The 18,479-nt window shown below is 44.4% G+C and overlaps 3 protein-coding genes across 8 annotated transcripts in view; 2 read left to right on the top strand and 1 right to left on the bottom strand.

Annotated features, from left to right (window-relative positions):
- LOC6738730 (receptor-type guanylate cyclase Gyc76C) overlaps positions 1-13,294 on the top strand; it is a 38,220-nt gene extending 24,926 nt beyond the window's left edge. For 5 of the 6 annotated variants that reach the window (XM_039293204.2, XM_016169227.3, XM_016169228.3 and 2 more), the window contains exons 4-18: positions 6,026-6,251; positions 6,380-6,577; positions 6,701-6,766; positions 7,383-7,595; positions 7,660-7,814; positions 7,874-8,096; positions 8,166-8,337; positions 8,410-8,570; positions 8,691-8,981; positions 9,044-9,376; positions 9,454-9,619; positions 9,689-9,995; positions 10,061-10,289; positions 10,380-10,544; positions 10,625-13,294. In XM_039293204.2, coding sequence (XP_039149138.1) covers positions 6,084-6,251; positions 6,380-6,577; positions 6,701-6,766; positions 7,383-7,595; positions 7,660-7,814; positions 7,874-8,096; positions 8,166-8,337; positions 8,410-8,570; positions 8,691-8,981; positions 9,044-9,376; positions 9,454-9,619; positions 9,689-9,995; positions 10,061-10,289; positions 10,380-10,544; positions 10,625-12,346 — 4,569 coding nt within the window. In that variant the 5' untranslated portion in view covers positions 6,026-6,083 and the 3' untranslated portion in view covers positions 12,347-13,294. Of the gene's footprint in view, positions 1-6,025; positions 6,252-6,379; positions 6,578-6,700; positions 6,767-7,382; positions 7,596-7,659; positions 7,815-7,873; positions 8,097-8,165; positions 8,338-8,409; positions 8,575-8,690; positions 8,982-9,043; positions 9,377-9,453; positions 9,620-9,688; positions 9,996-10,060; positions 10,290-10,379; positions 10,545-10,624 lie in introns of those variants that run through there. The other variant, XM_016169229.3, reaches the window with a different exon arrangement.
- Positions 2,438-3,942, bottom strand: LOC6738731. Its single transcript, XM_002085496.4, has one exon. It carries the CDS (start codon positions 3,446-3,448, stop codon positions 2,642-2,644), a length of 807 nt encoding a protein of 268 aa, XP_002085532.1. The 5' UTR covers positions 3,449-3,942; the 3' UTR covers positions 2,438-2,641.
- A 975-nt stretch (positions 13,295-14,269) lies between the features above and the next one.
- On the top strand, positions 14,270-18,141 carry LOC6738729 (mucolipin-3). The gene is made up of 3 exons (XM_016169230.3): positions 14,270-14,920; positions 15,615-16,465; positions 16,587-18,141. The coding sequence occupies exons 1-3, from the start codon at positions 14,552-14,554 to the stop codon at positions 17,323-17,325; spliced, it is 1,959 nt and encodes a 652-aa protein (XP_016032540.1). The 5' UTR covers positions 14,270-14,551; the 3' UTR covers positions 17,326-18,141.
- Positions 18,142-18,479: the final 338 nt, after the last annotated feature.

The raw sequence follows: 18,479 nt of genomic DNA, 5'->3' as shown, positions 1-18,479 counted from the left end.
TGGGGTCGTCCTCGCTTGTGGGGTTAACTTGTTGATGATTGATAGCAGCCAGAGGATTTAAATGGCTGTCGCCGTGGGTGTGGAACTGTCCTTGAACTGATTGTGCCACCGAGGCGAATAACAAATAATCGCAAATCGAAAATAAATTGAATCTCGTAGGGGAATTGAAAGTTGTACGAAGTCTTGGTTTTATCAGCAGCTGTTTGTATCTATCTATAAGATTTCTTTATAATGTTATGATCTAAGCTGAGTCACTTGGAGGTGCTTGGATTGTAAAGGAACCTATTATATATATATATATAAATATAGAGAGTAAAAGTGTTCAAAGGGGGCATAGAAATTCGATGTCCCTGAAAAGCAAGCTACATTTTTTTGGCGGAGATAAATATGCCCAAATCAAAATTTTGCAGTTTTTCATTTTTGTTTGATTTTAATACTTAGTTTAATAAATCAGCAAATCATAAAAGGAGTAATGGTTTTAATAAAAACTGCCTCAATAAAATGTAATCAGCTAAGAAATAAAATCGAGAGACCATCGAATCCGCGTAAATGAAAAAGAAAACAATCGTTTTCAGCCACTTGCGAGATTGAATTGGAAGTGAAACTGAGAATGGTGCTATTAATATCGTATGGTGTGATATGGTATGATATGATATGATATGATATGATATGGTATGGAATGGTGGTATGGCTTGTGATGTAGGACTTTAAACCCGGCAGTGAGTCAATGGGTGGATTCGATGACAATTGTCGGCGGCAGAAGCACGCACATTGTGATGGTGCGTGATATTTGTGTTTATATAGCACCCCCCTCCTGGGAAACCCCCACATTTTTGATTCCTCGAAAATCGCCACTTTTCCCACTTCCCCCACTTTGCCCCCTTGGTGATGTTTGTTTCTCGATATATGTGCAATGTAATGTCGTGTTGGTTTATCCAACGGCCAATGGATTGTCGTGTTCGCGTCTGGTTTCTATTTTTAGTATGCAGGTTTTATTTTTAGACAACCCGACAATTTGTATGTACGAAAGTGTGTGTGTGTGTGTATACACACGTGCAGCAGCAAACAACTTCGTCTGAAAAGTGCAATAAAGACGGTTCCCCCTCCTTCGACTGCAACTTGTTGCGCTGTGCGACAGAGAGGATGGACGGAGTGAGAGAGATGGAGTCGGAGACAGCCGGAGAGCAAGAGAGCACAAGAGAGCATCATGTTAAATGCGTTGCCCACGTTGCGGCTACGCGATTTTTATATTTTCACATTACACAACTTGTAGCTCTTTATTTGTTGATTACAACTCAGTTGCACGTTGTTCTCTCCCTCTGCGATTTCCTCTCCTCTCTCATTTTCTCTATTTCTCTGTTTTGGCCTCTCCGCGGCTGCTTTTCACATTTAACGTTAAACGTTTTATCACGTCTTGCGCCTCGGTTTTCGATTTGTTTCTCATATTTTCTTTGATATGTGGTTCTATTTTTAGACGCCCCTCGCCTCTTCCTCTCCACTAGCTCTCTCTCTCGCACTCTCTGTTTACTTTATAAATATTTAAATTGTTGTCACGTACTAAGTTCTTAATAGGTTACGTTATGTGTTTATTTAACTCATTTTGATTAGAAGTCGAGAAAAATACGGCAGAGCCACACGCGCACCGCATACTCACTCGATTCCCGTTACAAAGTTCAACTTTAACTCTTGCGCCTTTGTTATTAAAGCCACTCGACTTTCGGTTAGCTGGGAGGCCAAAACAGCAAACAGCCCACATCCCACATCCCACTAATGCATAAAATCCCCCACGCAGATGTTCGGCTCTCCCGAACTAATTGTTTACTCAAGTGTAATTAGGTAAGAGGAATAGAAAATAGGCAAATATCAACGGAAAGGTAAATACATACATACGTGCTCACAATTAAATAATTTCTATATCATTATTTAGTTCAGCATTAATTAGGAGTTTAATTTTTCATACGCTCACATGTACATCCATGGCCAGCTGCGCAAAAGTGCGGGGTAGAAGTACATACAATTGCGTATTGGAATTTCAGAATTTTAGTTGAGAATGAAAACGCGGCAATTGGCAAATGGAAAGTTGATTAGGTGACTAGCAAAAGTATCTTAAGTTCTTTCTTTGATTCCTGTCTTAAATACAGAGAACACTATTGACTTCTTGCCCGACTATTTGATACCTGTTACAACCAAGAAGTTTTTACTTATCAGCTAACTCTATATAGCTCCTGAGATTTCGATGATTATGCGGACAAACAGTCGGACATTGAGAGATTGAATCGATTATTGATTCTGATGATTCCATGAATCGATAAGTAAATGGTATCACAATTTATATCCTTGAACAGATCACTTGATGGGAAAGACTCGCGAATTTTGATCAATATATAACAACTTAACATCCAGCTAAATCTTGCAAAATCTGTCTTTAAGAATACAATGCAAATTTTAGTTCGTTATTTATTAGTTGATGGTCAACAGAGAATTTTGAATTAAATTTCTAAACGCTTAACACACAAATTTTGCTTAATGAAACTTGAGATTTTGTCCTAAATAGTCCCAATAAGGGGTTCCGAGAGGTTGGCCCGCGCCTAGATCGACGTCCTTGAATATTGGCGACCTGGTAGTAAACCTGGCTATGTGATTAGTGCTTGGGCATGTTCATCTTAAACGGCTTCTTCAGGTCTGCGGCAATCTTTTTTTGGATGGCCGGCGGAATTTGCTTGGCCACCCCCGGCTGAGAGCTGAGGAAGGAGATTTCGAACAGCGAGGGCCGGCTGGAGTAGACATTGTGTAACATGCTGATGAACCAGAAGAGCAGGTCGTCCATGTTCTCGAGCGTGCACTGGGCGAAGACCGCTCCCGCATCCCGGCCGTGTTGGTGGGAGTCGAAGAGGGCGACGATCGAGGCCCGGAAATCGAAGGTTACCATCACCGTTCGACTGTCCGCTATGATGGCGGCGAATAGGTTCGTCGGTACATTGTTTCGCACGGTGGCGTGCTGGAACATCTGGAGCGTTATCTGGAAAACCCGCGACAACTGCACAGCCACGTTCCGGTTGTACATGGGATTGCTGGGATCGGCCTCCATGTGCGTGTAAAACCACTCCTCCAGCCGGAAGTTCATCTTGTGCTGCGACCGAATGGCGGCGATAGCATCCGGAATGTTGAGGTTGAGATTCCTGGCGTGCGGCGTGTTAGTTGTAATCACATTGTGGTACACGCTGTTCCCGTCGTTTATGGCGTTGCCGAAGAGCTCCCATCCCCGCAGCGGCAGATCGGAGACCCTGTGATAGAATCTGTCCGCCTTGGCCACCTTGTCGGCCAGTATTAGGGAAATGATGGTGCAGGAGTTGGTGCCGCTGCGCTGGAACTCTCCGAATCTCGACTGACAGAAGTCGCGTGGAAACCACCAGATGTTCAGGTTGTCGATCTGCTCGTGAATGGCCATGGCGCCGGGTTTTTGATCGCCCGGGGATCGGTTGTTGGTCCTCGGATCCTGTGTGCAGCTACGTCTTAATCTTAGGTTGCGTTTCCGGATCCTGGTGCTCCGGAGACGCAGTGGTAAACCCGGCCCTGGCGCTGTCTCCGAAGTGCCACTGTCACATAGTTCGCAAGTGCGACGACCCCTCGGCTTCAAGGCGCACGTGTGGGTAAGGAGTTGCTGGTTTATCTAGGGGATCTAGTGATCGAACCCGTCAACAGCACTATGTCCTCGGATTCAGGATCGAATTCAGGATGGCCGCAACTCCTCTCCACTCCACTACGCTCTAAGCACGGGCTTTGGATTTCAAGCAAACATCGAATTTTGAGTGTCTTTTGCCGGAGGAGCGTTCGACGGGTAAAGGTGAAAACTTTCGAGTCGGAAAGACAAAAATTTCTAGACCAACAACTGACAAATAACGAACATGATGTGGGATTTGAGACCTACGGGGATCTGATTATGAAAATGAGTGCCTATTTGACGCAATTGGAAAAGGTATTGTTACGTTCTTATAAGTTCCTTGAATATAATATATCCATTTTACATTCAAAGTTATTGTAATAGTTGGAAATATTTGATTATTCCAACAAATTTTAAGGTTTGGTATTAGTATTATGTTAGTATTGTATTCATGTTAGTATTGTTATTCAGAGTTAAGTAGCTTAGTTAGAAACTCATCAATGAAATGGAAATGGTGTTTAGATTTTGTCTACTATCTACTACAGCTATTTACATCCATGATAGCACCGACCTTAAGTATTTCTCCACTTAAATAATGTGTTTATAGACCAATCTACATACGTATCTGCTAATCTAGATTCTAGGAAAGACTATTTCCGCTTTAGCCACGCATAACTGTATTCAAATGCCATTCTTGGAAACGCGTTTCGCATTGTGCCAAAATGGTGCGCAAATATTTATCAGTGGCGCCCAAATTTAGCTAGCCCGGCCAAGTAGTTCTAATTTTAAATTGCAACATTGACGAATATACGGCTTCAAAAAAACAAATATGGTATGCGAAGTGTGTCGAAAATGCAAATTTATGGCTCGTCGATTGTTGTTGATTCAGATTGGGGTGCTCTAAAGATTACCCGTCTAAGTGCCAGCATTTTGAATTCCTCATGAGTTTATTTTTTTTTTTTCAAATTATCAGGAAAGTTCGTGAGTTCCTAATGCTTTCTAATGTCTCTTATCATGTCTTAAAGATTTGCTTTAGTTGTGTAGCTTTAATGGGCTTATGATTTTTAGCTGTGAATTAAAATTAGCTTGTGGCTTTTAAAAGCCATTCGATATTAATTAATTTTATGTTTTATTGCTGGAAGTTCAAAGTGCTTCACAGTTAACCGATGTCCCAGTCGTTTGTGGTAACCTTTTTTTTTTAAATTAACTGAATTAAATTTCCGCATTATAATCAAATTGTTGCCCTACATTCCGTTTCCTACTGGCTTTCGCCATTCTTTTATTCTTTTAATTAAACTTACACGTGAGCCTGTTGAAAAAAAAAGACAAACAAGGATGAATGCCATCATCCGACCGAACAGTTGAGTAATCCAATCCCATGGAATAAGCTTTCACTTTAGCGCAAACAATCAGGACAATGCTGTGGGGAAAGTGGCTTGATGGAGGGGGGAGGAGGGAGGGGTTGTGTTGCCGTGGACAGGGATAATAACAAACAAATGTCTGAAACGAAATCGCCGGCGATATATATATTTAATGCCTCAAACGAAATTGCATAATGGCAAAATCAACGCATGCATAATTAATAATAACAAGCTGTGAGCTCCCCATTATGGGCCTCCATTCCGGAGGATACATATGTGTGTACGGATGTATATATGGCATTCCTCGGCGGAAAGAGGCCTCTGCAGTAAGCTACTTATCGGTGATTCGCTCCTAATTCCCATGGCGAAGAACTGAAGAGCCTAATTAAAAAATTCCTAAGCTCGTTTCGGCTGCCGACGGACGAGTGGTGGTCAACGATATTGAAGTTGGCCATTCCAACATTTGACATTTCCCTGCGTGGGCACTTGCCCGGCATCCGGTTGCCTGTTGGAGCACACCCAGCGTCATTTCCCTTTGCGTCCTGTGCGACACTCAGTAGTTCCAGCTTATTGATAAACAGGGAAAAATGATCACCCTACTTGATTCCCAATTTGGTTTGATATTTTTGAGTAAAGCAGCTGTTGAAAGAAGCTAAGAATTGGTATAATATGCATATTTTGAATGTAATTGCTTAGGAATATATGCATTTTAGAGTCTTTAATATTATATCCTGCCATCATTTATTCTCTGTGTTCGGGGCAGTCGGACTGCAGCTGCTTGCCAGCTTCTCTGCCTGGCAGCTCTTTCGTCTGAATCAAGCCAAGTGTCTGAAATGCGTTCAGCATGCTGTTTTCTATTTGTGTTTGCCTTTGTCAAACATGCATTTTTATTATGCAAAGGGGTCCTTGGCAGTTTCAATTGCGTCCTCACTTAGCTTCGGTCCTGCTTCAGTATCTGCTCCTGCTCTCAACTGATCCTTCTCCTTCGTTCCCATCATTGCAGTGTGAGAATCCGTTGGGACCCATAGGCGTCGCGCTGAACGGCCCCGGCCTAAGGGGCCATGACGCGTTGGCCCTTTAATCTACTACTCTTGCTGTCGGTGGCGGTACGCGACTGTAGCAATCATCGCACCGTCCTCACAGTCGGCTACCTAACGGCCCTCACTGGCGATCTCAAGACGCGTCAGGGACTGGCCATTTCCGGTGCCCTGACTATGGCCCTGGATGAGGTAAGTACGAGCTTCGATTTAGTTGTAAGTATGTAGTATCCCCGACTATTTGAACTCGATAGTATTGAAACTGCGTCAACAAAGATAGAATTGTTATTGAAAGTCTTTCGTTTTCGTTCCGCAAACAGGTCAACAAAGATCCCAATCTTCTGCCAAATGTGTACCTGGATCTGCGCTGGAATGACACCAAGGGGGACACGGTACTGGCCACCAAGGCCATCACCGAGATGATATGCGATGGCATCGCCACCATTTTCGGCCCGGAAGGACCTTGCTATGTGGAGGCCATCGTCTCGCAGAGTCGAAACATTCCAATGATTTCCTACGTATGTATCTTAAGCGCCTGACTTATGATGCACCCCTGCCGCCGCGGGTGCAGACAATTTCATGCACCACATTTTTCATGCAAGTGAAGTTCTTATTTCTTTTCGTTTTCCCCCTTTCAACAGAAATGTGCAGAGTACCGTGCATCCGCCATACCGACATTCGCCCGCACCGAGCCGCCAGATACACAGGTGAGCAAGAGCCGGGAGCAACAGGTGGATGGTTGGATGGATGGGTGGGTGGCTGGGTGGGTGGGTGTGCCAAGACGAGACGGGGCGTCCTTCCTTGCGGTGGCTTTGAGACTCGACAGGCACAGCCATTTAGCCTCGGATTATCCTCAAACCGGGGACAACAAACGACAGAATGGGAAGGACAAAAGAAGTGAACGAATGCCCGCAAGATAAAAACAATGCAATGTTTTGCCAGAAGAAATGGGTAGTGAGAATACAAAATAATAAGATTAGCTCAATTTTAATATTCCTACATATGTTAGGTAAGGGGTAACTCTACACAGAAACCAGAGAAAAAATGTGCTTTGTACTGCATGTTTTCTTGTTTGGGGTTTGAAATGAAATTTCATAATTTTTCATGGCATATTTGCAGCGAGGAAATAGGTAAAATCCATTAACCGCAAACACCATAGGCGAATCTCTTTAAACTATTTGCAGTTGTGGTTCACCTAGTGTTTCTAGAATGTCATCCCATGTCGTAGCTAAACAAAAGCCGTGTCGATTTGTGTGCTAGCTCCGCATATCCAACTCTTAATCCTTTGACATTTTACTTGATGCACACACTCGTGTTTTTCAGGTTGTTAAGTCGCTGCTTGCCCTCCTGCGATATTATGCGTGGAATAAGTTCTCCATTCTGTACGAGGATGTGTGGAGTCCGGTGGCAGATCTGCTGAAAGATCAGGCCACCAAGCGGAATATGACCATCAACCACAAGCAGTCGTTCATCGATAATCGAGTCAAGTGCTGTGAGCAGATGCTGGACTGCTGTCGTTCTGGGTATTGGTACCAGGTGAGGGTGGAGTGATTGAAATATAACCGAAATCGAATCTAATTTGTATTTTTTTCGCAAACAGCTGGTGCAAAACACGATGAATCGCACACGAATCTACGTATTTCTGGGGGCGGCCAATAGTCTGGTGGACTTTATGAGTTCCATGGAGACCGCTGGTCTGTTTGCCCGTGGCGAGTATATGGTGATCTTTGTCGACATGATGGTCTATTCGGAGAGGTAAGTGATTTTGGCGGACTTCCTTTCGTCCAGCGGCTTAAAAATTGCTCTTTTTCCAGGGAGGCAGAAAAGTACTTGCGCAGAGTGGATCAAATAACATTCATGTCCAATTGCCATAGCACGGAGAACTTCAATCAAATGGCCCGCAGTCTTCTCGTCGTGGCATCCACGCCACCCACAAAGGACTACATACAGTTCACTAAACAAGTGCAGAAGTACAGCTCAAAGCCGCCGTTCAATTTGGAAATTCCCAGGCTGTTTGTAGAAAGTAATTTTAGCAAGGTGAGTGCATCAAAAAATGGAAAAGCCCTGCAGATATAAATTCCATCTTCTCGTTTCGATTCCGATTAGTTCATATCGATCTATGCCGCGTATCTGTACGATTCGGTGAAGCTATATGCCTGGGCTGTGGACAAAATGCTGCGGGAGGAGACCCGAGTCTTGACCGATGATGTGATCTTCGAGGTGGCCAGCAACGGAACACGTGTAATCGATACCATAATCAAAAACCGTACTTACATGAGTGAGTTTATCCACTGACCGACCGATTTTATTATAATATATCTCTGAAATACTTCATCTTTTCCCACCAAAGGCATAACTGGATCCAAAATCAAGATCGATCAGTATGGCGATTCGGAGGGTAACTTTTCGGTCCTGGCCTACAAGCCACACAAGTGGAACAACTCCAACAACATGCCCTGCAACTATCACATGGTTCCTGTAGCTTACTTTCATCAAGGCGAAGAACATCCAGTGAGTGAGTCGTCTTCTCTTTTTTAGTTTGCCTTTCTTTCAATTGGTTACCGCTTATCTTGCGTGCCCCACGAAATTTCATCATTTAACTCATCATTCATATTTTGTTGCATACGACAGGAGTACAAGCTGATCAATGGTTCCATAGATTGGCCATCGGGCGGAGAGAAGCCCGCAGATGAACCGATGTGCGGTTTTGCTGACGAGCTGTGTAAAAAGGACGACACCCACTATACGTCCACGGTCGCCGCTGTGGTTTTGGGCGTACTGCTCTTCTGCTCAGGTGTTATCACCATGAGCATATATCGAAAGTGGAAGATCGAGTTGGAGATTGAGGGCTTACTCTGGAAGATCGACCCAAACGAAATAAAGGGTTATTCTGGCAACGAGATTGTCTCCTCACCGAGCAAAGTAAGTCGATATATGGTGGTCAGCTAGTTAACCTTTATAAATGAATTCTTTCCTACCAACAGGTCAGCTTGATGAGTGCCCAGAGCTATGGTTCACGCTGGACCAACCAGTTTGTTACCTCCACGGGTCGCCTCCGCGGTGCCGTGGTTCGCATTAAGGAGTTGAAATTCCCCCGGAAGCGAGACATATCCAGGGAGATCATGAAGGAGATGCGATTGTTGCGCGAACTGCGTCACGATAACATCAACAGCTTCATTGGCGCCAGCGTGGAGCCAACACGCATTCTTCTAGTCACCGATTACTGTGCCAAAGGCAGTCTTTACGACATCATTGAGAACGAGGATATTAAGTTGGACGATCTATTCATCGCCTCGCTTATTCACGACCTCATAAAGGTATATTGTTTTTGTGTGTTTGTGTTTGTTTTTATGTGTTCAATAGATTTATGAGTTAATGTTTTAATTTCTTGCAGGGCATGATCTACATACACAACTCTCAGCTCGTCTATCATGGTAACCTTAAATCCTCAAACTGTGTGGTCACCTCGCGTTGGATGCTCCAAGTCACCGATTTCGGGCTGCACGAGTTGCGGCAGTGTGCCGAAAACGAATCCATCGGGGAGCATCAGCATTATCGAAGTAAGATATTGCAGAATCATTCCGATTTGCAGATTGACTAACTGTTTGCGAACTATCTCCTATTTCCAGATCAACTTTGGCGCGCTCCAGAGCTGCTGCGGAATCACGTTCACGGCAGCCAGAAGGGCGATGTCTATGCCTTTGCCATCATCATGTACGAGATATTTAGTCGTAAGGGTCCGTTCGGACAAATTAACTTTGAACCAAAGGAAATCGTAGACTATGTCAAGAAGCTACCGCTCAAGGGAGAGGATCCCTTTCGGCCGGAAGTGGAGTCCATTATAGAGGCCGAGTCCTGTCCGGACTACGTACTGGCCTGCATCAGAGACTGCTGGGCTGAAGATCCCGAAGAGCGGCCCGAATTCAGTGTCATACGGTAATAGAATTTAACTTTGCATTTAAATGATGGGTACATAATATTCTGCTCCCGACTGCCTTTAGCAATCGCTTGAAGAAGATGCGTGGTGGTAAGACCAAGAACATCATGGACCAAATGATGGAAATGATGGAGAAGTATGCCAACAACTTGGAGGACATTGTCACCGAGCGCACGCGTCTCCTGTGCGAGGAAAAGATGAAAACGGAGGATCTCCTGCATCGCATGCTACCGCAATCGGTGGCCGAAAAATTGACCATGGGTCAGGGTGTGGAGCCCGTTTCATATGATTTGGTAAGTTGGTAATTCAAGCTTTACACGCTCCCAAATATTAATTTGATTCATAATGTCTAATGGAGTTTCCTATCTGTTTACTGCTTCTAGGTCACCATATATTTTAGCGACATTGTTGGTTTTACTGCAATGTCGGCGGAGAGCACACCGCTGCAAGTGGTGAACTTTTTGAATGATCTCTACACAGTGTTCGATCGCATCATACGCGGCTATGATGTCTATAAAGTAGAAACCATTGGAGATGCGTACATGGTGGTAAGTAAGCTCACTCATGTTATAAAAGAGAAACTTAGAGACACTTAATCAAAAACACACTTTTTCCTTGTATATTTTAGGTTTCGGGTCTGCCAATTAAGAACGGAGATCGACATGCAGGCGAGATAGCTTCGATGGCCCTGGAGCTGCTCCACGCGGTCAAGCAGCACCGCATAGCCCATCGTCCCAACGAGACGCTGAAGCTGCGCATTGGTATGCACACGGGTCCGGTGGTAGCGGGCGTGGTTGGTCTCACCATGCCGAGGTACTGCCTCTTTGGTGACACCGTGAATACAGCGTCCCGGATGGAGAGCAACGGAGAGGCGCTAAAGATTCACATTTCCAATAAGTGCAAGCTGGCGCTGGACAAACTGGGTGGTGGCTACATAACCGAGGAACGCGGGCTGGTCAATATGAAGGGCAAGGGCGAGGTGGTTACTTGGTGGCTAACCGGAGCCAACGAGAATGCTATACAGAAGAAGTTAGTGGACATGATGGACATGCCGCCGCCGCTGTTTAGTCGTCCTCGAAAGAGCCCAAAGCTGAATCCCGACTCCCGTCAGCCAAGCATCCAGGCTATGCACTTCTGCGGCACCGGATCAAGACGCCAGAGCACAGTTCCCAGGGCGATGGACGGCGAATCAACGTACAGCCTCCAGGGATCCGTGAGGGAATCACCGCGCATGGTCAGCAAACGTGACAGGGATCGAGAGCGGCCCCCCATCAATGGGCTGGGCGCAGGGCACTTCGTGGGGGGAGCTCTCCTCGAATCCGCACAGGCCTCGCTTAGCACGCTGAATCATTCCGAAACAAACGAAACTAACTGTGATATGGATGGGGGATCGGGAGGAGTGTCAGGATCTGGATCTGGACTAGTGCGTCAGCCCAATGCACTGCACAAGCCGTTGGCCATGGTGCGGCCCCATCGGATTATCAGTGCTGCCCAGTTACCCCAACTGGGAGACAACGATGATGACTCCGCAGACACGCTGTTGCGAGAGTCTCGCTCCCTGGATCCCATGCCCATGCAGCAACTGCGCAAACGTCACGACAGGGTAAAGTTGCCGCCATCAAAGTTGTCCAAGAACAATTCCCGATCGCTGGACACGGGTGTATCGCTGATCAGTGGGAATCCCAACGGTGAAGTACACTCGAGTCAGCTGGATTTGGATGACGAGATGACCGCCAACCCGGTGGATGCCACCGATGGCTACGACGATGAGCTGGGCCTTCTGATGCGCCACGACAACGGCCAACTGCCCGCTCTCCGCTATTCAGGCAGCTTTCCCAACGCTCAGGTTAGCATTGTTCCTACAGGAAGGTCGGCAGGAGGAGGAAGAGAAGGAGGTGGGAGCAACTGTGCCAAGCATCTGAACAACAACTGCAACGGAGGTGTGAACGTCGAGGATGATCTTGAGTCGCCCCTGCTGCAACGCCAGGCATCGCTGTCGGTGCCACCAGAGGAGATGCTGGCGCACAACAAACGCTGGCACTCACTGGAGCACATGGATGGACCCGGTGGGCATGGCGGAAATAGCGTTAGCTATGCCGCCGATATTGATAACCGCCACCCCGGAGATCTGGACTTCTTCAGCGGTTCCTCCAATCAGCACCATAGATCCAAAGCGGCTGGTGGGAGCAAGCTGACTAACTGGATGACTAACATCTTTAAGGGCAACGGCGTGCGCAGCGGTGAGGCTAGGCGAGTGGGAATCCTGCCCAGCGGTGTGCACGGCGCACGAACCGGATTCACGGATATGGCGGCATCGGCAGCAGCCCGCGATCGTGAGAGTATAGTGTAGAGATAAGGAGGAGGCAGTGTAGAAACTAAGGAAGAAGGAGCAGGATGACCAGGATGAGCTAAATAGCCGGATGAGAAAGATGGAAAAGTTACTCAGGAACCGAGTCGAGCAGGAAACGATCGTCTTTTGGCTTACTTCTTTGTTTTATGTATTGTAGTTTGTATGGATCGAACGAATTGTGTGTCTGTGTTGGAAGTCATCCACCTATAAACATATACCAGCCGGTTCTTAACTCTTTGATCGCTCTGGCATTGCAGGACTCTACATATGTGTCCTATGGGTTTCCAAACTATTTTTAATTCGTTTTCGAGGAAAATCCTGCGATCCCGAAGTAGAAGCGAGCAGAAGCTGAAGCGAAAATCATACATAGCATATATTTTATAACTCTACATACATACATATTAGAGAAGCCGAAAAAACCGTCTAGTCACAAGGTCTTCAGACTAGTTATTGTTTTATATAAAATAAACACACACCCACACATCTAAATGTACGTTTGTAAATGTAACACATAAACACAACCACACACATATTTATACGACGATGGAGAATCAAAATCAAATATTTTATGTAAATGTAATCGAAATTTTTTGCTTTCCATACACGATGCGCTGCAGCAAACAAATTATGCTTAAAACAGAAACTAGTTAATTTATGTATTTGAAAATCAAAACGAGCGTGGAAAAATGTAATGTATCAATGTGTTTTGCTAGTACGTAGTTAAGTGCGTGTGATTGTACGTAATATTTAAGTCTCTAAAGCTAAAATAATAATTTTAATTAATTGAACGCGAATTGTGAGCAGAGAAGTGCGAAAAGGCGCCCGATGAGAGGTGTTTTAGCTGTATGTATGTATGTATGTATATTTTTAAATGAAACTTTGTTAAATTTGCCATATATAAATACAAACGAGAAACTATTAAAAATCTGTTGTCCAGATATGCTTAAATGGTGCAAAATGTTCAATAGATGGTAGATACGAGGGTGAATGCTGCGGGAAAAACTAGAAATTTTAAACACTTAAAGCTTTTTCTTAAAGAAACATTTCTAAAATATTCTGAGCACTGGGAACAGTTGGGTTTTGTGTTTCGACAAACGTTGTTGCACGACTTCAGTAAATACAAAAAAAAAAAAACATGTTAGGCATATAAGGGATCAACTAAAGCCATCGTTTTATTGGAACTCTTTTTGCAATGTTTATGCGCTGGGAACAGTTAAACGTATGGAAGACTTCGTGGGTTTTATGAACAGTCCTTGGGCAGAAAGAAAACATTTGTTTTTTCCTATGAGTATTTTATTTGTTGCAAAGAAATTTGTATTATTTTACGCTATTACTTTTTTCTTAACTTCAATTTAATAAGATAAGTATGCATTAGTGACAGAAATTGACATATGTAAGTACCTATGTATCTTTAATGTAAAATACAATGTAAGAATGGGGTTTTCATATTCTAGACCGGAAAATTAAAATAAGAAGGTTTCTAGATAACATTCAAAAATATAAAAATAAGAAGTCGCCATATTTCTTGAACATCACAGTATAATAAATGGACGAACCTCAATATCATTTTGAATGTGCGTCAATTTAGCGTCGATGAGTTAGCTGCCTTGGAGGAACGGTGGAATTTGGAACACATTCATTAACATTTTTAATTATTTTTTTCAACATTTAGAGGTAAACTCAAGAAAATTCTATAATGTTAGATCTTTCCTTTCTTAGCACTATTACATTATTATTTTGTGGAATTCACGTCCACATAACGGAAAAATAAATAATTAAAAATTCTCCATGTTTCATGTTCCACCGTGCTGCCATCGACGCATTTGAATTTTTATTACCGATGCCAAGGCGCGCGATAGTCGAAGCAGGTCTTAAGCGATGAAAATAATCGATGATTACAAACAAGTATCGATGCTGTACTCTATTATGAATAGTCCATTGTATCGAATAAACATCGGTAATCGTTTAACCCTGTTGAAAACAAAGCAATTTTCGTGGTCTTTTGGCCAGTATTTAATTTAAATTCGCTGGCAAGAGTCGCGTATTAATTGCAAAAGAACACATATTTACCTCCCCTCCCCCGATTGCTTGTTGCGCCTGTGCGGATTCTTCTTTTGCATGTCGACTGGGCGGGCAAAAGAAAGTTAGCACGGAGAACAACAACGCAGGTGACTTGACCTCGCGACGAAGGAGGAGCGCATCGAGATGCAGAGCTACGGCCCCGGAGCCCAGACAGCTCCGGCCGTCAAGCGCCGCACGGACAGCTACGAGGCTGCCCAGCAACAGCAGCAGTCGCCGGAGAGCGACGAGGAGTATGTGAACACCAGGATACTGCGGCGTCAAGTGCAGCTGCAGTCCACTCCAGTGGCCCCGGTGGTGCCCATGCCCATATCCGCCGGCAGTGGCACGGCCCCACCTTCCGTGGACGGCCGCGAGGAGCAGCCCGAGTTCCCCGGATCCTCGGCTGCATCTTACCAGGAGGAGCGAATGCGCAGGAAGCTTCAGTTCTTCTTCATGAACCCCATTGAGAAATGGCAGGCCAAGCGGAAATTTCCGTACAAGTTCGTCGTGCAGGTGAGTTCACATCCGGGTTTCATTTGCAGTTCGCATCTGGATGAATGCTATTTAATTGATGTCGCGTGATGCGCGGGGTTTGGGGGCGGAACTCGGGTGACACATCCGAACCACTTATTTAGGCATTTTTCTCAATTTAAAGAGGCCTTTAAAAAGCCTTCTCCGATCTTCAATGTTTGTCTAGATTTCGAGCATGTAAAATGGGGTAGAGTCAACACAGTCTTGATTACTTTGCTTGCATTGTTAAGCCCCTCCATTCTTATCGATGCCTTATCTGATAGGTTCAACTATAGTTAGCACAATACGTAATAAAGCAAGGGAAAATTCAAGAATTTTATGGCTAGATACTGCGTGTGGGCGCACTCGTACAACCCAAAAAGTTATTCAATATGCGATATACATCGGTGCCAGGGGGATTTCTTGCGGGCTAGGTTTCATGCGATTTTTAATGATTAATGCGAAATGTTATCACTAGTCATTTAAGGTCTACAACTAAATTAGATTTCCTATAGATACCCAATAAATATAGTCTGACGCATGCCCTAGCATAATTCGGCTTTTATTTATAGCTCAGCATCTAGATCTCTGAACTGGCGAGCAAAAGAGGGTTCGTCGCCTGGGGCCAAAGGCAAATAGAAACTTTAAAAGTTATACTATGAACATTTCTTAGCAACTCACCAATTTTTTCTTTCAGATTGTAAAAATCTTTCTGGTGACGATGCAACTGTGCCTTTTTGCCCACTCGCGGTATAACCACATCAACTACACGGGTGATAACCGATTTGCCTTCTCGCATCTATTCCTGCGCGGCTGGGATTCTTCCCGGGAGGTGGAGAGTTATCCACCTGCTGTGGGACCCTTTGCTCTATACCTCAAATCGGAGTTCTTCGACACTGTCCAGTATGCGGTCGATGGCTACGCGAATGTGAGCCGGTCTATTGGACCATACGACTACCCGACGCCCAACAACACAATGCCGCCACTAAAACTTTGCCTACAGAACTATAGAGAGGGCACCATATTTGGCTTTAATGAGTCCTACATTTTCGATCCACACATCGACGAGGTGTGTGAACGACTACCTCCGAACGTTACCACCATTGGGGTGGAGAATTACCTCAGGCAGCGCGATGTGGAGGTCAATTTTGCATCACTTGTCTCCGCACAGTTGACGTTCAAGATAAAGACGGTGAATTTCAAGGCGAACGGCGGGCCTCTTTCTGCTCCTGATTGTTTTCGGTTTGACATTGCCATAATGTTTAACAACCGAGACCACGACGGGCAGATGCTGCTCTCACTGGATGCGGAGGCGACGCGGCTAAAGTGCCACGGAGCAACGGACTTCATATCAGAGGCCAATTTCGATTCCATGCTGCGAAGCGTACTCAATATATTCGTCCTACTAACCTGCGCACTATCCTTTGCACTCTGTACAAGGGCTCTGTGGAGAGCATATCTGCTGAGATGTACAACTGTCAACTTTTTCCGTTCGCAATTCGGCAAGGAGCTGAGCTTTGATGGCCGACTGGAATTCGTTAACTTTTGGTGAGTCCTTTGTTTTGTGCTATAAAAATCCCGGCTATCTTGGCAACAAAGGTTAAGCCGACGTAAACCCAAAAATTACCAGAAAGGTGGCAGACTATAATAAAACGTTTTGCTTTCGCAGGTACATCATGATCATTTTCAATGACGTCCTTTTGATCATTGGATCAGCTCTGAAAGAGCAAATCGAGGGAAGGTACTTAGTGGTGGACCAATGGGATACCTGCTCGCTTTTTCTGGGAATCGGCAACCTGCTTGTTTGGTTCGGAGTGCTGCGCTACCTCGGCTTCTTCAAAACCTACAACGTTGTGATACTGACGCTGAAAAAGGCGGCACCAAAGATTCTGCGCTTCCTTATCGCCGCCTTGCTGATCTATGCTGGATTTGTGTTCTGCGGCTGGCTGATCTTGGGACCCTATCACATGAAGTTCCGATCGCTGGCTACAACGTCAGAGTGCTTGTTTGCGCTGATAAACGGTGATGATATGTTCGCCACCTTTGCCACGCTTTCCAGCAAGGCCACCTGGCTGTGGTGGTTCTGCCAGATCTACTTGTACTCGTTCATATCCTTGTACATTTATGTGGTCCTGTCGCTGTTCATTGCCGTCATAATGGATGCCTACGATACGATAAAGGCGTATTACAAGGATGGCTTTCCCACCACCGATCTCAAGGCATTTGTAGGAACGCGCACTGCAGAGGACATTAGTTCTGGTGTCTTCATGACCGACCTGGACGACTTCGACCAGACGAGCTTCCTGGACGTGGTGAAGAGCATTTGCTGCTGTGGACGGTGTGGTCGGCATCAGGAGCCCGCCCAGCCCAACAGTGGTTACACCAGCCTTTCTAGTATTATGAAGTAACTGGGTGCGCCATGTCGACCCGCAGGTCTTCATTCTGTTTTGTTTTGTCAGCTTTATGTGTGTAGTCAAACTTGTTGTTAGCTTTTTGTATTAGTTTGTTAGTTTGCCAAAGCACTTGAACCGAGATAAGAGAAACCATAACGTACGTACCTATGAGAAATTCCAAAAGCAGCTGCTCTGATCACAAACCGAGGGCATGTTCCGATTTTGACTTTCGCAGAAATGGCATTAATTCGGGTTGCAAAAATCTAATTCTTGACTGAAATTCATTTTTCTTCAACACAAAAATTACAAAATATATAAGACCAAAAAGAAAAACCAAATGTAAGGCGAATTTGTGTCATTTCTGCGAAAGTAAAATCCGAAAAATTACAAAGAAAGGGCACCAAGCAACTGGGAAACCACAAAGCCGCAAATTTGTTTTTGTAACGCGAGATATTAAGTGTGTGATATAATGTGGAACCAGAATCGGAGAACAATGGAAATTATATTAGAGGGAGCTATTTTTGTCAGCGATATCGACATGGGCTTGGTCAAGATCTTCCATGAGAACGAATGCATCCGAATCGAGTTTTCATAGAAATCTGAAATTGTATAAAACTGCACTGGTCGACAAAATGAGATTATTGGCAGTCTATGAAAATGGGTATTTTGGAAAGAGTTTAGTTCTGCATAACACAACATCGATTTTTGTCGACAAATTCAGAAGCCATAGATAAGGAAACATTAGGTAACTATATTTTATGTGTACAATGAAAACTTTGTATTTATAACCAAAAACCACAAACCCAATAAACTGTTTATAGAACGATTGAATTGAACCAAAAATGTATGATATGATATGTATATATTTATATTCTCGCTCTATCTTCAGACTTCTATCTTCAGATGTAGGTGGCGCAATGTTTTAATCTTCTCACCAGGAAGACAATCATTAAATTACTTTGTGGTAAGGATACATCCAAAACAATCAACATAATAAGTGTCAAGAAACCAAGCGAAACATTTCTACAATCTGGCGATTGCATTGCAAGAAAAGAAAACCCAATAAAAGGGAAAGGCATAAATGGTTGCACAGTAATTGGACATTTAATAATTTGCCCGATCGTAAATTTTTGCGGTTTTGAGCGTGAATTTCATTGAATGTTTTGCAA

This window comes from Drosophila simulans, chromosome 3L (assembly GCF_016746395.2).
Source record: "Drosophila simulans strain w501 chromosome 3L, Prin_Dsim_3.1, whole genome shotgun sequence".
NCBI classification, from domain to species: Eukaryota; Metazoa; Arthropoda; class Insecta; order Diptera; family Drosophilidae; genus Drosophila; species Drosophila simulans.
This window is presented reverse-complemented; position numbering and strand designations above follow the sequence as displayed.